This window comes from Aristolochia californica, unplaced genomic scaffold (genome assembly GCF_029961685.1).
Source record: "Aristolochia californica isolate CCGP_79_NKW_82.1479 unplaced genomic scaffold, dmAriCali1.0.hap1 SCAF_7, whole genome shotgun sequence".
Taxonomy (NCBI): domain Eukaryota; kingdom Viridiplantae; phylum Streptophyta; class Magnoliopsida; order Piperales; family Aristolochiaceae; genus Aristolochia; species Aristolochia californica.
Genome location: NW_027182268.1, coordinates 3,285,045 through 3,302,901, shown reverse-complemented (window position 1 = coordinate 3,302,901; position 17,857 = coordinate 3,285,045). Strand labels below are relative to the sequence as shown.

The 17,857-nt window shown below is 37.6% G+C and overlaps 1 protein-coding gene across 2 annotated transcripts; it reads left to right on the top strand.

Annotated features, from left to right (window-relative positions):
* Positions 1 to 9,910: 9,910 nt before the first annotated feature.
* Positions 9,911 to 15,236, top strand: LOC137937650 (uncharacterized). 2 transcript variants are annotated; one of them, XM_068782760.1, is made up of 10 exons: positions 9,911 to 10,355; positions 10,727 to 10,822; positions 12,195 to 12,279; positions 12,382 to 12,503; positions 12,623 to 12,647; positions 12,740 to 12,823; positions 12,916 to 12,945; positions 13,079 to 13,184; positions 13,356 to 13,420; positions 13,839 to 14,111. In XM_068782760.1, exons 1-9 carry the CDS (start codon positions 10,266 to 10,268, stop codon positions 13,417 to 13,419), a joined length of 702 nt encoding a protein of 233 aa, XP_068638861.1. In that variant the 5' UTR covers positions 9,911 to 10,265; the 3' UTR covers position 13,420; positions 13,839 to 14,111. The 2 variants fall into 2 exon arrangements, with proteins under 2 accessions (XP_068638861.1, XP_068638860.1); XM_068782759.1 differs by lacking the exon at positions 13,839 to 14,111 and adding an exon at positions 15,080 to 15,236 and having other exon boundaries at positions 9,939 to 10,355.
* Positions 15,237 to 17,857: the final 2,621 nt, after the last annotated feature.

The window sequence follows — 17,857 nt, the reverse complement described above, 5'->3', positions numbered from 1 at the left end:
AAATAATAATTACAATTAAATTGGAATTTAATTATCAATTGATGGGTAACATTCTTTGAGGCATTAAGTCAAGATTGATCAATTATATCTGTTTATTTTGCCATAAGTGAAAGCCATTTGTACTTGGTAATTGATAATAGAGTGGGCTTAAAGTTGAAGTTTAAAAAGCAGATAATCGAGTGAAATTGAATTACAGAGTAACCATCAAACACATCCTCCACGTTCATTTCCATCACCAGTCCGATCCTCTTGACCATTTCCTTTTCCCATTTAAAGCTTCTTCTCCATTTGAGCTTCCCGAGTCAATAAATCACTAAATTTTCCACCACTACCTCGCACGACGGAAATAAAACTGGATAGAATACGGCGACTCGGTCTCCTCCTATCTGCTGTAATTGTGACGATGACGACACAGCGTGTATTTAGTATTGAATCGCCGAACTGCCGTCGGCTTACTTGCCTCCCCTGCCCAAAAAACGCAGCCATTATTGTTCGTTGAAATAATTGGGAACCTGTTTTTCCGATAAACCTCGTGCTCGGTAAGCGAATTACTACGCACCGTTAATGCTACGTTTTTGTAATGGAATGCCGACGAACTTTATCACAGTTGCACCAACCAAAGCGCGCTGACGCGACGTGGCGGAAAGATCCGTGAAGACGACGAGACCGTGAGGTTGATTCTCCGGATGGGGACGGACCGACCGATGCCAGGTGTTGAGTGGTTGACGCCTACGAAGGGTCCCGGCGCTGTCGTCACCGGGTTGACTAAAGAGGCCTGACCAGCTTCGCGAGCCTCAGTTTTCCTTCCCATCCGCCGTTCCATCTCCCAGTCGAAAGGGCTGGGCCCCACCTGCCGGTTGTCTTTCAGCCTCAGGTTCTCAGGTTCTGGTGAGCACCCGAGGGCCGCGTAGCTGGCCCAGGAGTTGGCATACCCTCCAGACGAGTGTGAGAGACAGAACGGTCAGATTCTCCCGAAGAACGAGTGAATGGAGCGTAGGAACGAGGAGGTTGCCGGTGAAGCAGATAGAAGAAAAGAGTGCGGATGTGGGGAAGCTTGGTAAGGGAAGGGGAGAGAAAGGAATGCTCCTGGTCACAGGTAGGGAAGGCGGTGTCGCCGGAAAGGGAGCCGAAGGAGAGGCAGACGACATGATATGTCTGATCCTTTTCAGGCATGGACTCAATGCCGTGCCATCATTCTTTGCACACGTCCGGAATGGTGGTCGCCTTCATGATCTCGAACATGGCTTTTTGCTCGTGGGGGTCCGTCTGCCCGCCAGCCGTCCGTCTTCATGGAGAACCCAGTCTGCGAGGTGTCGACGAGCGCAGACGGTGCGCTCGAGTCCGACATGATCAACGTAACTGTAGAACCCGGACCGAGAAGAAGCTAGGCAAACAAAACGGCGACTGTCGCTGTAATTAGCAGAACCGAGCGGCGAACAGAGAGACGAGGAAGTGCAGTGGAAGGGAAAACGAGGCAGTTAAAGCGGAGTTCGGAAGGGATAACGGCACACTCCTTAAATATTTCATCCGTGTGTCGTCAATTCTCTGCAATAAATGCGAACCTGACATCGCTCAAAAGGGTAAAACACAGAAAAGAAAAGAAAAGAAAAGGACCTTCGTAACAACGTTATCACGGAGGTAGTAGATACCCTTTCAAGATTTTGGATTTGTGAGGTTACGACCATTTGAACAAAACCCAGGCCCTGCATTGCGAGGAAGAAAAGAGAGAACCATTAATGGCGTTAATTTCCAAATAACTAGGTGTCAGAGAGAGCTTTAAAGAGGGGATTGAACGCAGATAATAAGGTCACGGGAAAGGAGGAGGTTCCAAATAAAAGAAGTGATTTGGAGTTATTGTAAGGTGTATATGTATATAGAGAATAAGAAATTATTTGATACACGGTACATATAGGGGCTATTGTGTCACATTGTATTTTTTTTTTTTTTTTTCAATGTGGATCTATTGTATGATACTAATGCTAGTTCATATATAGTAACATATCCCTCTGGCCTATCCCAACTCCATTGATGAAAATGTGGTCCTAAGGAATTTTATACTAACATGACTTATTTTGAATGTTCAATTTCAACCTAAAACTATGCTATTGACATAAAATGAGGTGGTCACTTTTCTTAAGCATGTTGTCAACCATGTTTTTTGAACTCTTATTTAGTGTATATGGTATGGTAGAGAATTCGGAAATCTTGAAACAGAAAAACCTTTAAAATGGTTAGGAGATTCAATGAGCCACGTGTACAGAGTTTTTGACACTTTTAAGCTACTTGTAATCCCAATTACGTGATTTCCAATCTCCCAAGAGATTCAATACAAAGGACTAGATTCTGGATTTGGTCGTGCACTCCCCTTCTAGATTCCTGGTTCTAGAAACCAATTCCTCTAGCTTTCTAGGCACTAGAGAACTTATCAAAGAATAAATGAAAATATAAAAGTAAAATAAAAACTTACAATTTCTTCTTAATAACCCTTCTCCATATGAGAATCAAGTTTTCACATGTTTAAGCATGAATGATTAAACTGAAGGAGTTTGATGGAACTAAGTATGCTTTAGAAATTAGAGAGATGTAGGAAGATTTGAGAAAATGAAGGTTTTTCTCTCAAATAAGGTAAAAATAGAACTTTGATGTTCAAATTAATTTTGTGGAATTTGGTTATGCAAGTGCAAGTTGCACCTCTGATGTTTGGAGGGGTATTTATAATTTCCACAACTCAGACTAACCGTTATTTTCCATTTGTAAAATTCAATACTTTGATTGACCGATCACTGTAAAGTGATTGATTGATCAATCAATCATAATGGCTATTTTTTTTGTCAAACAGTGACTTATTGATTGATAGACTGATCGATCAATATGTTACAGTTGGTCCAGAAAAGTCAAGTTGATCGATTAATGTATTTTCTTATTATTGATCATGTTTTATGTCCCTTATTGGCAAGGTTTTGATTGATCAATCAAATCACAAGGGATAATTATTCCATGAAAACTTACTTGCCTGGACAATAATGATCGATCACTCTAGGTGGGATGATTGATCATGTGTTATAGCATGAAGTGACCTTGTCCTATATGATCGATCAATCGACTATAGCTAATCGTTCATGCTTTATATTTGTGGCCTGCACAGTTCTAGATGATCGCTCATTACGGATGGTTGATTAATCATTCCAATGCCAATTTTAAAATGTATACTTTTAAAGTATGAGAATAAACTACTCTTAGCACTCTAACATGTTTGAAAAGATGTATATGATATTTTTAAAACATGTAGAATGCAAACTACATCCAAAACTTTTTCATGAGTTCAAGTGATATTTTACTTTTGGAAAAAAGTTAAATCTTGTGTTATGATTTTAAAATATTTTTATGTGATGATTTTTAGCATGATTTTGAAAAATGTTAGACTTAGGATCTCATGATAAGGTTCTCAACCAAGAGGGTGAGAGAGGAGAGAAAGAAAAAAAGGAGAAAAATAAAAGAGGAAGAAGGCAGAGAGGAGAAAGGAGAGAGAGAGAGAGAGAGAGAGAGAGTTTGAGTTAAATGTCTAAGGACGAATTTGAGAGAGAAAATGAGAGGCTTAATGATCTACCCCATGCCTTGAGTCTCTATTTATAGTTAAAGAAGTAAGTTTACAATGATTACAATACCCTTAGGGCAACAAATTCTCAAAAGGAAAAGATATGAATAAACATATATCATCTTTTTAATTACACCCTTGTGACATCCTTATGAGAAGACCATTAAATTAGATCTTTTGCCACGTCCTTGATGTGAGGAAGATATTTACCTTAATACCACATTGAGATGTCTTCCAATACTTCCCCTCAAGCTTGGGGAGAGAAAACATCGTAGATACCCAGCTTGCCGCATATAGTGGTTAAGATATTGAATGTGACTGGTTTCGTAAGAATATTTGCCACCTGCTCATGTGATGAAACATGTTTGAGAGATAAGATACCAGTTTGAAATTTCTCCCATATAAAGTAGTAGTCTACCTCAATGTGTTTTGTCATCTCGTGGAAGACAAGATTCGAAGTGATATAAATGATTGCTTGGTTGTCACAATATAATTTCATAGAAGCTCTTTTATAGAATCTCAATTCAGTAAAAAGGGATTTGATCCATAGAAGATCATTAACTGTATGGGTTATATCTTTATACTATGCTCCTGCACTGGACAACTAAGGTATAATACCCTAAAGTGGACTTCTTGTCATTAGATGATCCAATCCAATATACATATAAAAAACCTTCTATGTTGAAGTGGCCATGATTCTTATAGAGAAACCATTTTCTTGGAGCTCCTTTTAAATATCTCGGTATCCTTTCCAAGGCTTGCCAATTGGTAAGTTATGGTTTGTGCATATACTGAGTCACCATACTTACTGCATATGATATATTTGGTCTGGTCACCATGAGGTAAATAAGTTTTCTCATAATTTACCTACATCAACATCTTCTCCAAAACTTGCAGATAGCTATGCATTGGCATCCATAGGAGTGTTTGCAGGTCAACTCCCTGTCATCCTTGTGTCCTCTAGTGGATCCAAGACATACTTTTTTTGAGATATTATAATCTCATGCTTTGACTGGAATACCTCAATACTTAAAAAATATTTCAGAAGTCCAAGATCCTTTGTTTTAAATTATTGGCATATTTTCTCTCTGACTTATTTCATGTTGTCCACATCACTGCCAATTAGGACGATATCATCCACATAAACTACTAGTAATATTTTCCTTTTAAAAGTATTCTTGGTAAAAACAAAATGATCTACTGAGCACCGGCAGAACCCAAACCGCAATATTATAGAAGCATGATACAAATAGACCCGATATTATGTTATCGGTATGCATATGTGTTAGATATCAATCTGATCCTAGAGAATCTCACTTAGTAGTACTAAAATGAATTTTCCGTTATCTACTTAGGACATTCAACTTAGGTCTATGATCTAGTCGGTTACTCGGATGAGGATTTTGTAGATTGCAAAATTGACAGGAAGTACAAGTGGTAGTTGCCAATTACTTGGAAATATGCTTATCTCTTGGTTTTTCAAGAAACAACATTCAATTGCACTATCCACTACCGAAGTTGATATATAGCAAGTGGAAGTTGTTGTGCTCAACTTATTTGGATGAAACAACAACTAGATGATTACGACTTAGAGCAAAAATAAATTCTAGTCCATTGTGAGAACATGATCGCCATAAGTCTAAGTAACAACCCAGTTCACTACTCTCGATCAAAACACAGAGAAATTAGACATTATTTTATCAGAGAGATGGTCCAAACCAAGGCTATTAAAATTGAGTTTGTCCCTACTGAAAATCAATTAGCATATATTTTTACAAAACCATTAGAATTTGATTATTTCTCTAAGCTTTGAGGAGAACAAGGCACGAGCAATCCATCTTGATTCTCTTAGGCTGAAAAACTTGAACTTAATAAACACAACCCATAATTATAGTGCCAAAAGAGTGAAATGGAAATCAAAAGATTACATTTCAGTCACTCTACTAAGGTCATTAATCGATCAACTTAAGCGATCAATTGATCAATCGAAACAAAATGATCGATCATTCATGGAGTGAACAGAGTAGATGAAGGGTCAAATTCGAATTTTTAATCTATCTTTTCATCCCAAATAATTTCAAGATCCATTGCGACGATTTTCCATATCTTTAGTGACCCCACATCTCCACCATTTTGTCTCCATCTTTAAGAGATTTTCCATCAAATCTGGAGCTAAACCCTCATTTCTTCCACTTTCTCTCAAAAGCTGAACTGAATAAAATGATTAGGACAAACTAGGACAAACGTCATTGCAAAAAAGAAGTCTCTGAGGAAAGAGAACAAAGCTTGCGAGGAAGAAGAAATGCCCAATTAGAGGGAGCATTTCAGAACATGGACTCTAAGAGATAAGTTTCTCCAACATTTTTTCTCAAAAAACATAGTTGCCTCAAAAAGCATAGTAGAACTAAGTAAGATCAATCTCTCATTTTGCCAACAAGGAATTTTTGACTTTGATAAAATATTTAGATCTTATAAAGGTATATTGGAAAGTGAGAAAGCGGTTTACCCTCTCCTAGTGAAAGTCTTCTATACCAATTAGGAGGTAGAAGAACTCTCCTCATGAGACCTTCAACTCACGAGCTATGTGAAAAAACACGCATATAACAATCAAGTCTAGTGAGTTTGGTGCTTGGCGTGGCACAACGTCTATGGGATTAACAAGACTATAAAGGAGAGCTAGCCCATGAACCTCCATCAGGACTGCCCTCAAAACATCCAAGACGCACACCGTCCAAGTGTCCTTTGGGAAAACATGTGAAAGCTCCTATGAAGTTAAGATAAAAGACTTAAGCATGGAGCATCAGGGTTTTATGGAGATTGTGACACATTTCCTCAATCTGAGGAAAGACACATTCTCTCGCCTCACTGTAGCCAATTTCTTCTGGCTTTGGGCCATTATCAAGAGGATTTCACTTGACTATGCAAATATTATGACTTGTCATGTTGGACATAGCTACAAGTACAATGGATAAAAAATGAAAAGATACCAAAGGAGTCTGCCCCATAGCCTACCACTTCCAGAAACAAGCTTAGTCCGGAGTCTTCCACAGATTAGTATGAGTTCCCAAAGAAGAAAAGATTGGAAGAAGACGCTTCATCATCTACATATCGGCTCTCCACTCTAGTAGACGTCATATATGATGTTCGGACTACTCATATAGCAGTTATATCCACTCTAGACAAGGTGAAGGTATGCTAGCAGAGGATTGAGCAACTAATCGACACCATCCTCAACCGACTTCCGCCTCCAGCATAGTTTACCTTAGGATCCACCCATCTAATTTTTGACTTCCAATGTATATTGCTTTTGACGACTTACTTGTATGTAATGCCTTTTTTACTTGTACACACTATTTTTCAATCATTTGAAAATCTTTATGATATGGCCTTTGAGCCACTTTTTGTTATATTTTATGCGTTTAATTTCACTTTTCTTTTTTAGTATGACAAAAAGGGGGAGAAGAAAAAATAGGAAACTTGGATAAAAAAAAAAGACTTTAGCACTCGCAAAAAAAATTGCACTTAAAAAGATTAAAACAAACTATGCACAAATTAAGGGGGAGCTTATGATAAGATTGCATTATTTTCTTAGCTCCTACCCTTATGGAAATTCTTATTTTTCCCAAGTTAGGTTTTGTCATCATATAAAAGGGGGGAACTTTTGACTGTAGGTTGACTCCCATATTGCTTTTGATGATAACAAAACTTAATTGAACTAATAACTTGTATTTCTAAAGTATTTCAGATACTTCACCTTCAAGAGCATCTCAAGGTCCAACGCATCAAAGCCAAAATGAAGACCTCAAACACAATTGAAGAACATTTATTGAAGAAACACTCATAAGGAATAAGACAATGAGAATACTCGAGTTCAAGCATCATAGACAAACATCTAAACTCAATCAATTTTTGTAAGAGAGTATTCCAAACTTCTATTCCTTAAGTACTTGTGAAATTGGAGCTTTACGATATAAATTGCTTATAGACATGTTTAGAATCATCATAAACATCGTTTAGAAACATGTTCAACCATTTAGAGAAAAAATCACATGCTTTATAAAATCTTCCCTTTTAATCTGGCATTGGAATGATTGATTATCTAGAATTGTGCATGCCAGAAATATAAAGCATGATCGATCAATCATAGTAGATTGATCGATCATCCAGGATATGGCCATTTCATGCTATAATTGATCGTCCCACTTGCATTTATCAATCATAACTATCTAGGCAAGTGGAATTTTCATGGAATGATTGATTGATTAGTCAGAACCTTGCTGATAAGGGACTGAAAGCATGATCGATCAAAGGAAAACACACAAATCAATCATACTTGTAATGCACATCCAGATGAAATCTCGATTGATTGATAAACCATTGACAATTATCGATCAACTTAACTTTTCTGGACCAATGGTAACATATTGATTGATCAGTCCATCGATCAATAAGTCACTATTTGACAAAAAATTAGTCGTTATGATTGATTGATCGATTAGTCACTTACCAATTACCGATCAATCAACTATATATTTTTTTCAAATGGGCAATTAACGACTAGTTTGAGTTGGAAAAGTTATAAGTATTTATTGGCATATCTTCAAATCACAAACTTTATCTTGAAATTTCCTACCAATAATGCTTTATAGAGAAAGACAGAGAACCTTACTTTTAAAAAATCTTCAATCTCTTTCAATCATCCTTGTATAAATCATAGTACAAGCTCCTTGATCTTTTCATAACATGTTACAAAGGAGGAGGTAGCTTTAATCTCTCCAAAAGAAGCATATCTCCAAGTAAGGGTATAATTTTTTCATTTATCTTTTATGTATTTGTGAAAGGTTCATCTAGAACCTATTAATCTAGATAGAAGGGTCGAGTTAAAGCTAGAATCTAACATCAATCTCTTGGGAAAATTGGCTTTGTATAAAATCATGTATTGAGCTACACGTGGCCAAGGAGAGCATGAATATCTTTTGTAATTTTCCAGCAATTAGAGTTTAATAGTAGAATTTTCCCAAACATGGGTTTCTTGGGTGGTGACTACCACTAGGGGAACATCGTTAACAAAAAATCTATTTGTCCCTATAATGTGTGCATGTTAGTCCTTGCTTTAAATTACTTTTATGCATATCTATTTAATCACAAGCACAAGTTGTTTTTAATTTGAATAACTCAATTTACAAGCTCCAATGTAAAATGAGTGAACGTGAATTCTGACCCTAAACCCAATTCATTCACTTTCACTTGCTCACTCGGCGCTCTCTGTGTCCTCCTCTCTCTCTCTCGACCTTCTTTGCTTCCCAACCCTTATTGCTCTCGTCTCTTGCTCTCTACTGGCTTCTCGCCAATATGGCATCTTTCGCTCTCTACTGGCTCACCGTTGTCTCCTTGTGCTACCATGCCTTCGATGCCGAACAATTTCGACTGCGTCTCTCATTCTCTGTCAGCTCGCCGCTATCTCGCTATGATGTCGTGCCCTCTTGCCTCTCGTTCTCTACTAGCTCACCGTTGTCTTGCTGTGCCCTTGACACCGAACTGTTTTGACACTGGACGTTCATAATTATATTAATAATCATAATTTTTGTAATTTTATTATTAATTTATACCATATTAAAATCTATCTTATGTTATTAATAAATACTATATTTATTTATTAATTATATTCATCACTGTAATACTATATTAAATTAATGATTTAAGAGTGATAATTAAGATATTGTTAAAGTAATAATTTGATCAAATATCTAGATATTATAAAAGTCTACAATTTTGTTTAAGTATGCTATTTTTATAACTAATTAAATTTATAATTTAATTTTAACTCGTAATTATTATATTAATTTAGGCTAAACTACCATCTATTTTAATTTATTATTTAAAAATTCTTATTTAATTATTTATTATATTAATATATTTTAATATTATATTAAATTACTTATTATAAAAGTAATCATATTTGTTTAGGTATATGATTTATTTAAATATATTATAAAAAATAACTCATTTCAGGGTTACCGAGATCCAAAGTCACCTCGACAATGGCTGCCCGACAGATCCATATAACAGGTGAAAATTGGTTAATTTGGGCTGAATTATGAGTGTGGTAGTCTCCGCCTCTGGCCTCTGGAGTCGCTCCTCGGCCTCGTGCCTTGGGATTCCGGACAAAGACTTGGAGAGTTTGGTGTTTTTCGTGGACGATTACTTTTAAAATTTGAAAAGAATTGACCGACTCCGCCTTGCCATTTCTCTGGTTGGTGAGGAAAAGTCCGACAACGCGGACCCAATCAAATCAACTCTCTCGACCGATATTTTATTAGGGAAACTTCTACGGATTATATATTTAATTGATATTCAATTTACGTTTTGTTGATCAAAGATATCAAATTTATCATCTGCAAAAGCGCCGGTCGCCATTTCTACCAACGCTCCCTAGACCAAGCCGCTCGCTCCAAGGGGAGTTTAGACTTAGCTTGGCCAGGGACGACTATCTCCGTGTCTGTTTCGTCGGCCGCCGCTTCAGATCCCACTCCTTGTAACAATTTCGTTGGTACGAAATAATCTGAACAGCTGTCTTGGATCTTAGTTTCTGGAGATACCAGTTTGCAATCCCGGGCTTCATTACTTACTTCCCGCGGCTTCGTTTGGGCTGCTTGTATCCTGAGAGGAGATGCCTAACTGGGAGTTGAAGAACTGTTGCGGCCATGAACAGAAGATTTTTCTGTCTGTCATTGGTGTTTTTACGGTTGTAATCCTTGCGGTACGGTTGGGGATTGGAGATTTTTGTTTCTTTCTGAATGAGCATTCTTCTACCTTTGTTATCTATCTGGTTGAGTAAATCCGAATAGAAAAAGAATGAGTTCTTTTCCTTTCTGTTTTCTTGGGGAAATGTTCTCCAACTCCATCTTTCTCGGGATTGGGTTAGTTAAAAGAACGGCATTTCTTTCCATTGTGACTGTTTCCCTTAAAATGATTCTCGAGAGTGTCTGCTGCTGCATACGCAACACATAGTTTTATTTTTCGATCTCCTATAGTTTTTTGTCCCTTCCCAAACCTGCTTCAAGAAGCCATTTTACCGGCTATTTAAGTGTTTTGTTTCACCTTCTCATGTGACTCGTGTGTAACTTGTAGTTATGGAGGACGGTGCTGCTAACGCCTTTCAAGCTCATTACAGTTTTTCTTCATGAATCTAGCCATGCTCTTGCTTGCAAGCTAACCTGTGGGAAGGTAGGAACATGTATCACTCGCTGAATTGCTTTCCTATGCTCTCTACTTTTTCCTTTTTCCCTTTTTAGTTGGTAGCGATGATTTGGGATACTAAATATTATTCCTTATATAATCGTGGCCTAGCTCAAGGAGAGTCCAAAATTGGCAATGAGAGCTGATAACATAGTCTTGGTTTAAGTTAGATTAGAGAGCCAAATATATTCTCTCGTCAGGAACTTTTGATTTGGATCAGTAAGCAAACCGGTATCAATGCCTGATCAGTCTGATACAGCTTTCTTTTCAGTTACCTGAAAACTGATAGATCAACCTTTAATCTGCATCAGACACGCAGTGCATTTTGTTTATCATTTCTTTCTTTGACTGTATTGCATCTAAATAGTATCTCATAATGAAATTAGGTCTTAAAAAAATTGATGCCACCAAAACCATGAACATATGTTGGCATGATGTTTAGAATTTTTGGTGTCTCCTCTTTGATATTCCTTAATCTAGAAGTTGAACGTGTACATTTTTAGTGTAGTAGTTCAGTCGGCATTAGTTTTTCATTGTGTACGATTATTTGGACAAACTGAATTGCAGTGTCTTTTTTATTTGAAAATGTTAGGTTAGGCCAATCTTAAACCAGTATGTGACTCTTGTCCACCCCTCTCATGTCTAGACTTAGCAGACTAGGGAGACAGATGTGGATCACATGGATGGAACATAAAACTGGGCTTGGACCTAGCTTAAATACCATGATTAGTTGGGTCAGGTTCCAACCCAAAAAGATTAGTCAATTCACGTACTTCTAATCTATAAATCAATGTAAGACTTTTACGCATGCTAACAAGAAAGTAGTGGCCATGCCTGTACATGAAAGTGACATTGTGGGCAAAGTCACTATTGATGGTTAGGGAATATGTATTTGCATCCTTTTTGGATGGCTAGGTTAAGGTTTTAATTGCTTTAAGTAGGGAGCTACATCCCCACTTTCAGCGCCCAATAATTTCAGCAGTGAAACCACAAAAGACCCATCTCAAGTGGCATAACTAGTTTAAAGAAATGGCCCAGCTAGATTGGGTCTATAATATGGTAAGATTTATGTCTATTGAATTGCTGGACCCTGCTTTTAACATGTTGCTAAAACACTAAAACTAGTAGTTTAGCGACAACTTACTTCTTCTTTAATTGGCGAATTCTTCTATTTAGCATTTGTTACTGGTGGACAGCTTTTGCTTGTTAGTTGCAAATGAAAATGCTTGTGATTGTAACTTGCTAATGAAAATGCTTTTCTCTTCAATTCCTGCAGAGTTGCTTCAATTATAACTTTTATATTCCTCTCTTATCCTCCAATGGTTCAAAGTGTTTTGTCTGAATCTCATTTCATATACAGGTAGAGGGAATCCAGGTTCATGCAAATGAAGGTGGAATTACACAAACACGTGGTGGCATATACTGGGTGATCTTACCTGCTGGATGTAGGCTAAAATTTTCGTTTCTGATTAATGTCCTACATACCTTCAATCCGTAGCCTACATTTGTAGTTCTAGCACAGTGACATATAGTCATTTTGGTTCCAGATCTTGGTTCATCATTTTGGGGGATGGTCTTGATACTTGCTTCTACAAATCTCCTCACTGCCAAGATTGGAGCTGGTTGTTTAGCTGCAGCATTGATTGTTGTACTTTTTGTTGCTAAAAATGTGAGGAATAATAAAGTTATTGAGAAAATGAAAAACAATTATGTTGTTGAATTTTCATTCTTTCCTTCAAAATTTTATGTACGCATATTTAACCATTGCCTTTTCTTTTCTTCCTACAGTGGCTGCTTAGAGGACTTTGTATAGGTACGTCATGAACATAATATATTTCAAATGTCTTGGCTATTTTAGACAGACACTAACTAGGAGTTGCTGATGTTTGAAACTTAAAAATTCAGGGTTTATTATATTCCTTGGCATTGTTTGGCTATTGCAAGAAACAACAAGTGTCCGTATACTACGTTATGCCATTCTATTCATAGGTAGGCAATATTCATTTTTATATTATCAATGACAGAGTTTGTCCTTTCTATGTAGTGATATTCTCATCCTGTTAATTTGTTTCTAATTGCAGGTGTAATGAACAGCTTGTTCTCCGTTTATGGTAAACCCTTGGACCAGGATGTTGTTTAGGTTCTTTTTGTCATACTTCTGCCGTCTAGATATACTAAATATAATTAAATAAAATCATTTAGTCATTTCATTTTTTTTTCTGTGACTGTCATTTGTTGGTGTAGATATCTATGATGACCTAATATCTCGAAGGGTCCACTCAAGTGATGCAGAGAAGTTTGCAGAAGTTTGTCCCTGCCCATGCAATGGTATGGCATGGGGGTTCATTTGGTAAGATATAATTAAGCATTTGAAATGTGAATATAAATTTAAAATTTGTAGATGATTATACAAGAAACAGATATTATATTTATTTGTTCAGCACTGGTTCTACTGTAAGCTCTTAGGCTGTGGTTTCACTCTTATTGTCTCTCGCTCTGATTGTAATGAGCTTGCTTGCAGGGGCCTGATATCACTCATTTTTCTATGTGCATCAATGTACCTTGGGCTCGTCATTTTATCTTGAGGTAGAGTAGATTTTTATGTTTGGAAGTTCTTCATTTTGTTAAAAATAGGCCATATTTTTCCAGAACCCGGAACATCCAAAGTAGTCAGAGAATGGCCACAGCCCTGTAAAATACAAATCCTTCCCTCTTTATGCTTACTATTGAGAGTGGCAGAAAGACTAGTTTCAATTGATTAGGCTATCTTGGCTACTTAATCCTTCCAATACTTGAATAGAGTTAAGAAAGACATCCAAATGAAAAAATCAATCTCAGACTAGACAGGCCCAACATAATGTAGGATGCTTTGTACATGCAACCCCCCCTCTCACTTCCAGATTACTTCATAACTGGTTTGGGTCTATTTTTGCATTCCCCTTGTGGGCCATTTCTAGTTCCCTGAAGATTGGTTCATTTGGTTGGTGGTTCAACTAACTTGCAGAGGCATATCATGCATAAATTGATACTGTGAAGAAAGACAAGCCACTCAAATGCTCAAAGCTTAAGAGTGAAAAGGCATGATTCTATTTCTTAACTATGTTGCCGATCACTTCACTACCAATGTGGGACTATTTTCAACAAAGAGCAAATAAATTCCTCAGAGGTCTAGACAAACATAGGCATAGATGCTCTTACTCGCATTAGTTTGAATCATTTGCACTCAATGTACATAATGAAAACGATTCATGTTAAGCTGAGAATATATATTTGCTAAGCTGGAAGGTGTTTTGGATGCTATCCATGAGGTCAGAGATGCAACCTTTGGAAAGGAAAGATAAAATGATAAATCTTGAACCATGTCTTAAAATGAACCTTTACTGTGAATGGCTCTTTGTTTCCACCAACTGAAATATAAAAAGCATCAGACGTTTTCCTTCAGTAATTAAGGACAGCCCAGTGATTTTTGTCCAAGTGAAAAACATACAAAGTACAAGTCTTTGCAAACTTTACTTAACCTCATTCAAGTCTCATCGATAATGTTAAATGTTTTCTTGGAATCAGCTTCCAATCAGGTGTAAAATGAATAGAGATTTATCCAAATTTCGTAGATTATATGTAATTGATTACTAGAATAGATGGTGTTATTGTTTTTTTCCACAAGGATAGTTTGACAAACACTACTAGCAGTTTTAATAGAACAAAGCCTTCAAATCTTCTTTTGTCATCATTTTTACAACTTAAAGAGTCGAGTTTCTCTATAAATCTTGAAAGCCTTTATTTTCAATATTTATAGATCTTGGAGGCCTAGATGTTGTCTTTTCACTCTTGTTACTTTCTTCATGTTTTATTCGTAATCTGTTGCTCAAGATAGAAAATGGGAAACTGTTGATGGGATACTGCTCTTCAAATTTCTGTTTTGGGGTCGCACATTAGCTTTCACATGTTTATGGCAAAATTATGCTGTTTTAATTGTAAAAGTAGCCACAGTCAGTTATTTGCTTCAGTTGAAAGCCCACGACTAGAACTTGTATTTTTTATTTTTGCTTTGATTTTGGTGAGAATGGAAAATGCTGACTTGAGTTTCTTGTTAAGTTGGGTACAAAAACTTTTTGTCATGAAATATGTAAGTTACAGGCTACTTAAAGAATTTGCTGTTTTTTGAATCTATTACTTTGATGCCAGTAAGAAACTGTTAATTTCTGCTGTCTGACACGTATTTTTTTTTCTTCTTGTTTTCCAAAGGTCTATTGGAGTCTAGCTTGGGTGCAGATATATCCCTCATAATTTTTTTGTACAATTCTCGTTTAATCATTGTATGATAAATTAATCATTCATTTCCCATTGATGAATTTCTGATTGGCAAATTATGTTGTACTGTAACCAAAATCTAAGAACTGTAGAATACAAATTCCTGAAAGATAGTAAAAAACCCTTTTTAAGTTTTGACACTGGGAAACCAAGAGCAAGTTCGGTAGGTTGGTCAGGTTGCTAGAATCGCCAGAATGAAATGACACTGGAGGTTTGGATTCTTAGATTTGACAAGCATCTATAGGAGAAACATTCTCATTCTCTTGACAGGGGATGCAGCAATCCGTAAGGGGTAGTTGTGAATTACTTGCTGCATTGGCAAGTAGAACATTCAGCTTCATATGTGCTACTCGTTCATGTTTCACATAGGAGTAACAAATGTCTTGAAATAGAGGAGAAGTGAAATTATAACAGAAATGCTGGCAGGTTCGTACTAGCAAGAGAGTCACTAATCGACGGTGGAATCATTATCCATTTCTAAAACACGATCCCATAGTCATATCCCAACAATTTCACCAATCACTTTTGTTGTACTAGTCCACAGAGGCCATCCTTCTTTTTTCACTAGCAACAGGAGTGACGAGTAAGGGCTACAACCATCTTGTTGGACCATCTCCTTGAGAAGTTTCTCAATCTCATCCTTCTAAATATGGGGATAACAATATGGCCAAATTTTTGGTGGGTGGTGTCTTGTTTGAGAGGAAATTGATGGTTATGTGATTAAGGAGGTGGCATCCCACAGATGTAGTGAAGACACCAGTGAAGGTGCTCAAAACCTTTGCAATCATAGAGGAACCATCTACCATGAGTGCTAGAGATGAGGGAGACTCAATGGTGAAGTGTAAGAGCAAAGCCATGGTTTCCCCCCAAAGTATGGGTCAGTGACAGCTTCTAGTTGCACTGGCTCACAAGGTATAGACTGCCAAATGACCTTAGCGATCAATAATTTCAAAAGCCATTGTCATATGCAGAAAGTATAAATCCCATTGGTTGCAACCATTACATCCCAAGAACCACATCAGCACCCTTGATAGGTTACAAGAAAAAATCCATCACAATTGAAGTGCCTTGAATGCTGAGTTGTATTGTACTGTTCTTAGAGGAACCAATTTTTTCCCATCCCCAACCATCATTGAAAGAAGAGATTTGAGTAAGAGGGAACTCTAATTGTTTTGCAAGTCTATTGCAAATAAGTTATGGGCATTACCGTTGTCAATCAAAACTACCACCCACACCTGTTTCTTATTTTTTTATTTTTTTATTAGATGTGAATTTTGTTGTAAAAAAACAGAAAAGAGTACAAATAAGGGGTAAACCTCCTGTCATCACAAGGGATTGAAGGGAAGTACCCAGTTTGGCTTGCTTGTTAACAAAGTGGGTTGCAGTCCAGGGGAAATGGGCCTAAGTATATTGTAAATTGGAGATAATATTATAGATATCAAGAAAGATGCCCCAATGTCTTCAAGGGGAGGGGTCTTTGACTTGGCACACTAGTCAATGACAACCTTGGAATCACCCTTAATGATAAGAGGCCCGGAAAATTGGTCGTGAAAGACAATGAGGTGAGGAGGTCAATGAGTTCCACTGAGGTAGAGTCTGAAATTGCAAGGGGACTAACATAGGTACCCAGGAGAGTATCGTCATCCAAGTGAATGCTGCCACCATATCCAATTGGCCCCGAACAGCCCAAGGTGCTAATGTTAAAATTTAGCTTGAGGAACCAACAAGTGGGGAAACAATTCTGAAATAGTGATTGGACGAAAGGGACAAGTCATCATGGCCGTAAGCCACCAGTTCCCTCTTAGATGAGTGCCTTGAGGTGGATAAACTCCTTTCTAGAAAGGAGCTAAGAGGATACGTGGCCGACAATGGACTTAGCAAGGAGTTCAACATCAATGAACTTGCATTAAAAGTGCTTGTGATTCCTTTCTTTCCAGAGGGACCAGTGGATGAAGCTCAAACAGCTGAAGAGGAGCAATTTGATGAGCTTTGGCAGAAAGGATTGGATCATGGAGGGGAGGTTTTGAATTGCGCAAGTTAGGAATGCCAATCCGGTGCAAGAGGTTTGACCAAACACCCTTAGTGTAGGAGCAGCGAAGTAGAATTTGCCTGACTGGTTCAGGTATCGAGCTGCAAAGGGGTAGGTGGGGTGGGTCTAGGTAGAGTTGCCCCTCTGGAGGAGATTATCAGTGGTGAGGACTTTATTCAGGCATGTATTCCCTCCCATGGGAACCACCTCTTCTAGAATTCAATCCATCGAGTAATGCACAACTTTATCAGAACGAGCTTGCCAGCCTTGGAGAGGAGCTTCCTGCTCCAGGTAGCAAGATGGTTTTCCAACTTCTCAATGACCAGGTTCCAACAGTTCTAGTTTGGAGAGTTGTCAAGTGAGGAGAGGCCTAGGTACATACCGGGCAACTTGGAGACCGAACATCTGAGGTAGTTAGCTATGGAGAGAAGGTTGCTAAATCGATCTTATAGCCAGTGATTGAGGATTTGCTCCAACTAATTCTTTGGCCCGAAGAGACCTCAAACAAATAATAAGAGAGCTTTAATTTTTTTTATTCGGTGTGTTGTCTGCATGTTATAGAATGGCAATGTCTTGCTCAGCGTGGCTAGATATTGGGTTGAAACAACCAATTTGTTTCCTATGTTGGATCATGGCAGAGAGGAGTTCGACAACAATTGTGAAGAGGGAATGGGGATAGAGAA

Bases quoted from the DNA above. Each gene is read 5' to 3' on its own strand.
- LOC137937650 (XM_068782759.1), top strand. From the start codon at position 10,266: ATGCCTAACTGGGAGTTGAAGAACTGTTGCGGCCATGAACAGAAGATT. The intron at 10,356-10,726 runs GTACGGTTGGGG...TGTAACTTGTAG, and splicing joins TTACGGTTGTAATCCTTGCG to TTATGGAGGACGGTGCTGCT. The intron at 12,280-12,381 runs GTAGGCTAAAAT...TTTTGGTTCCAG, and splicing joins GGTGATCTTACCTGCTGGAT to ATCTTGGTTCATCATTTTGG.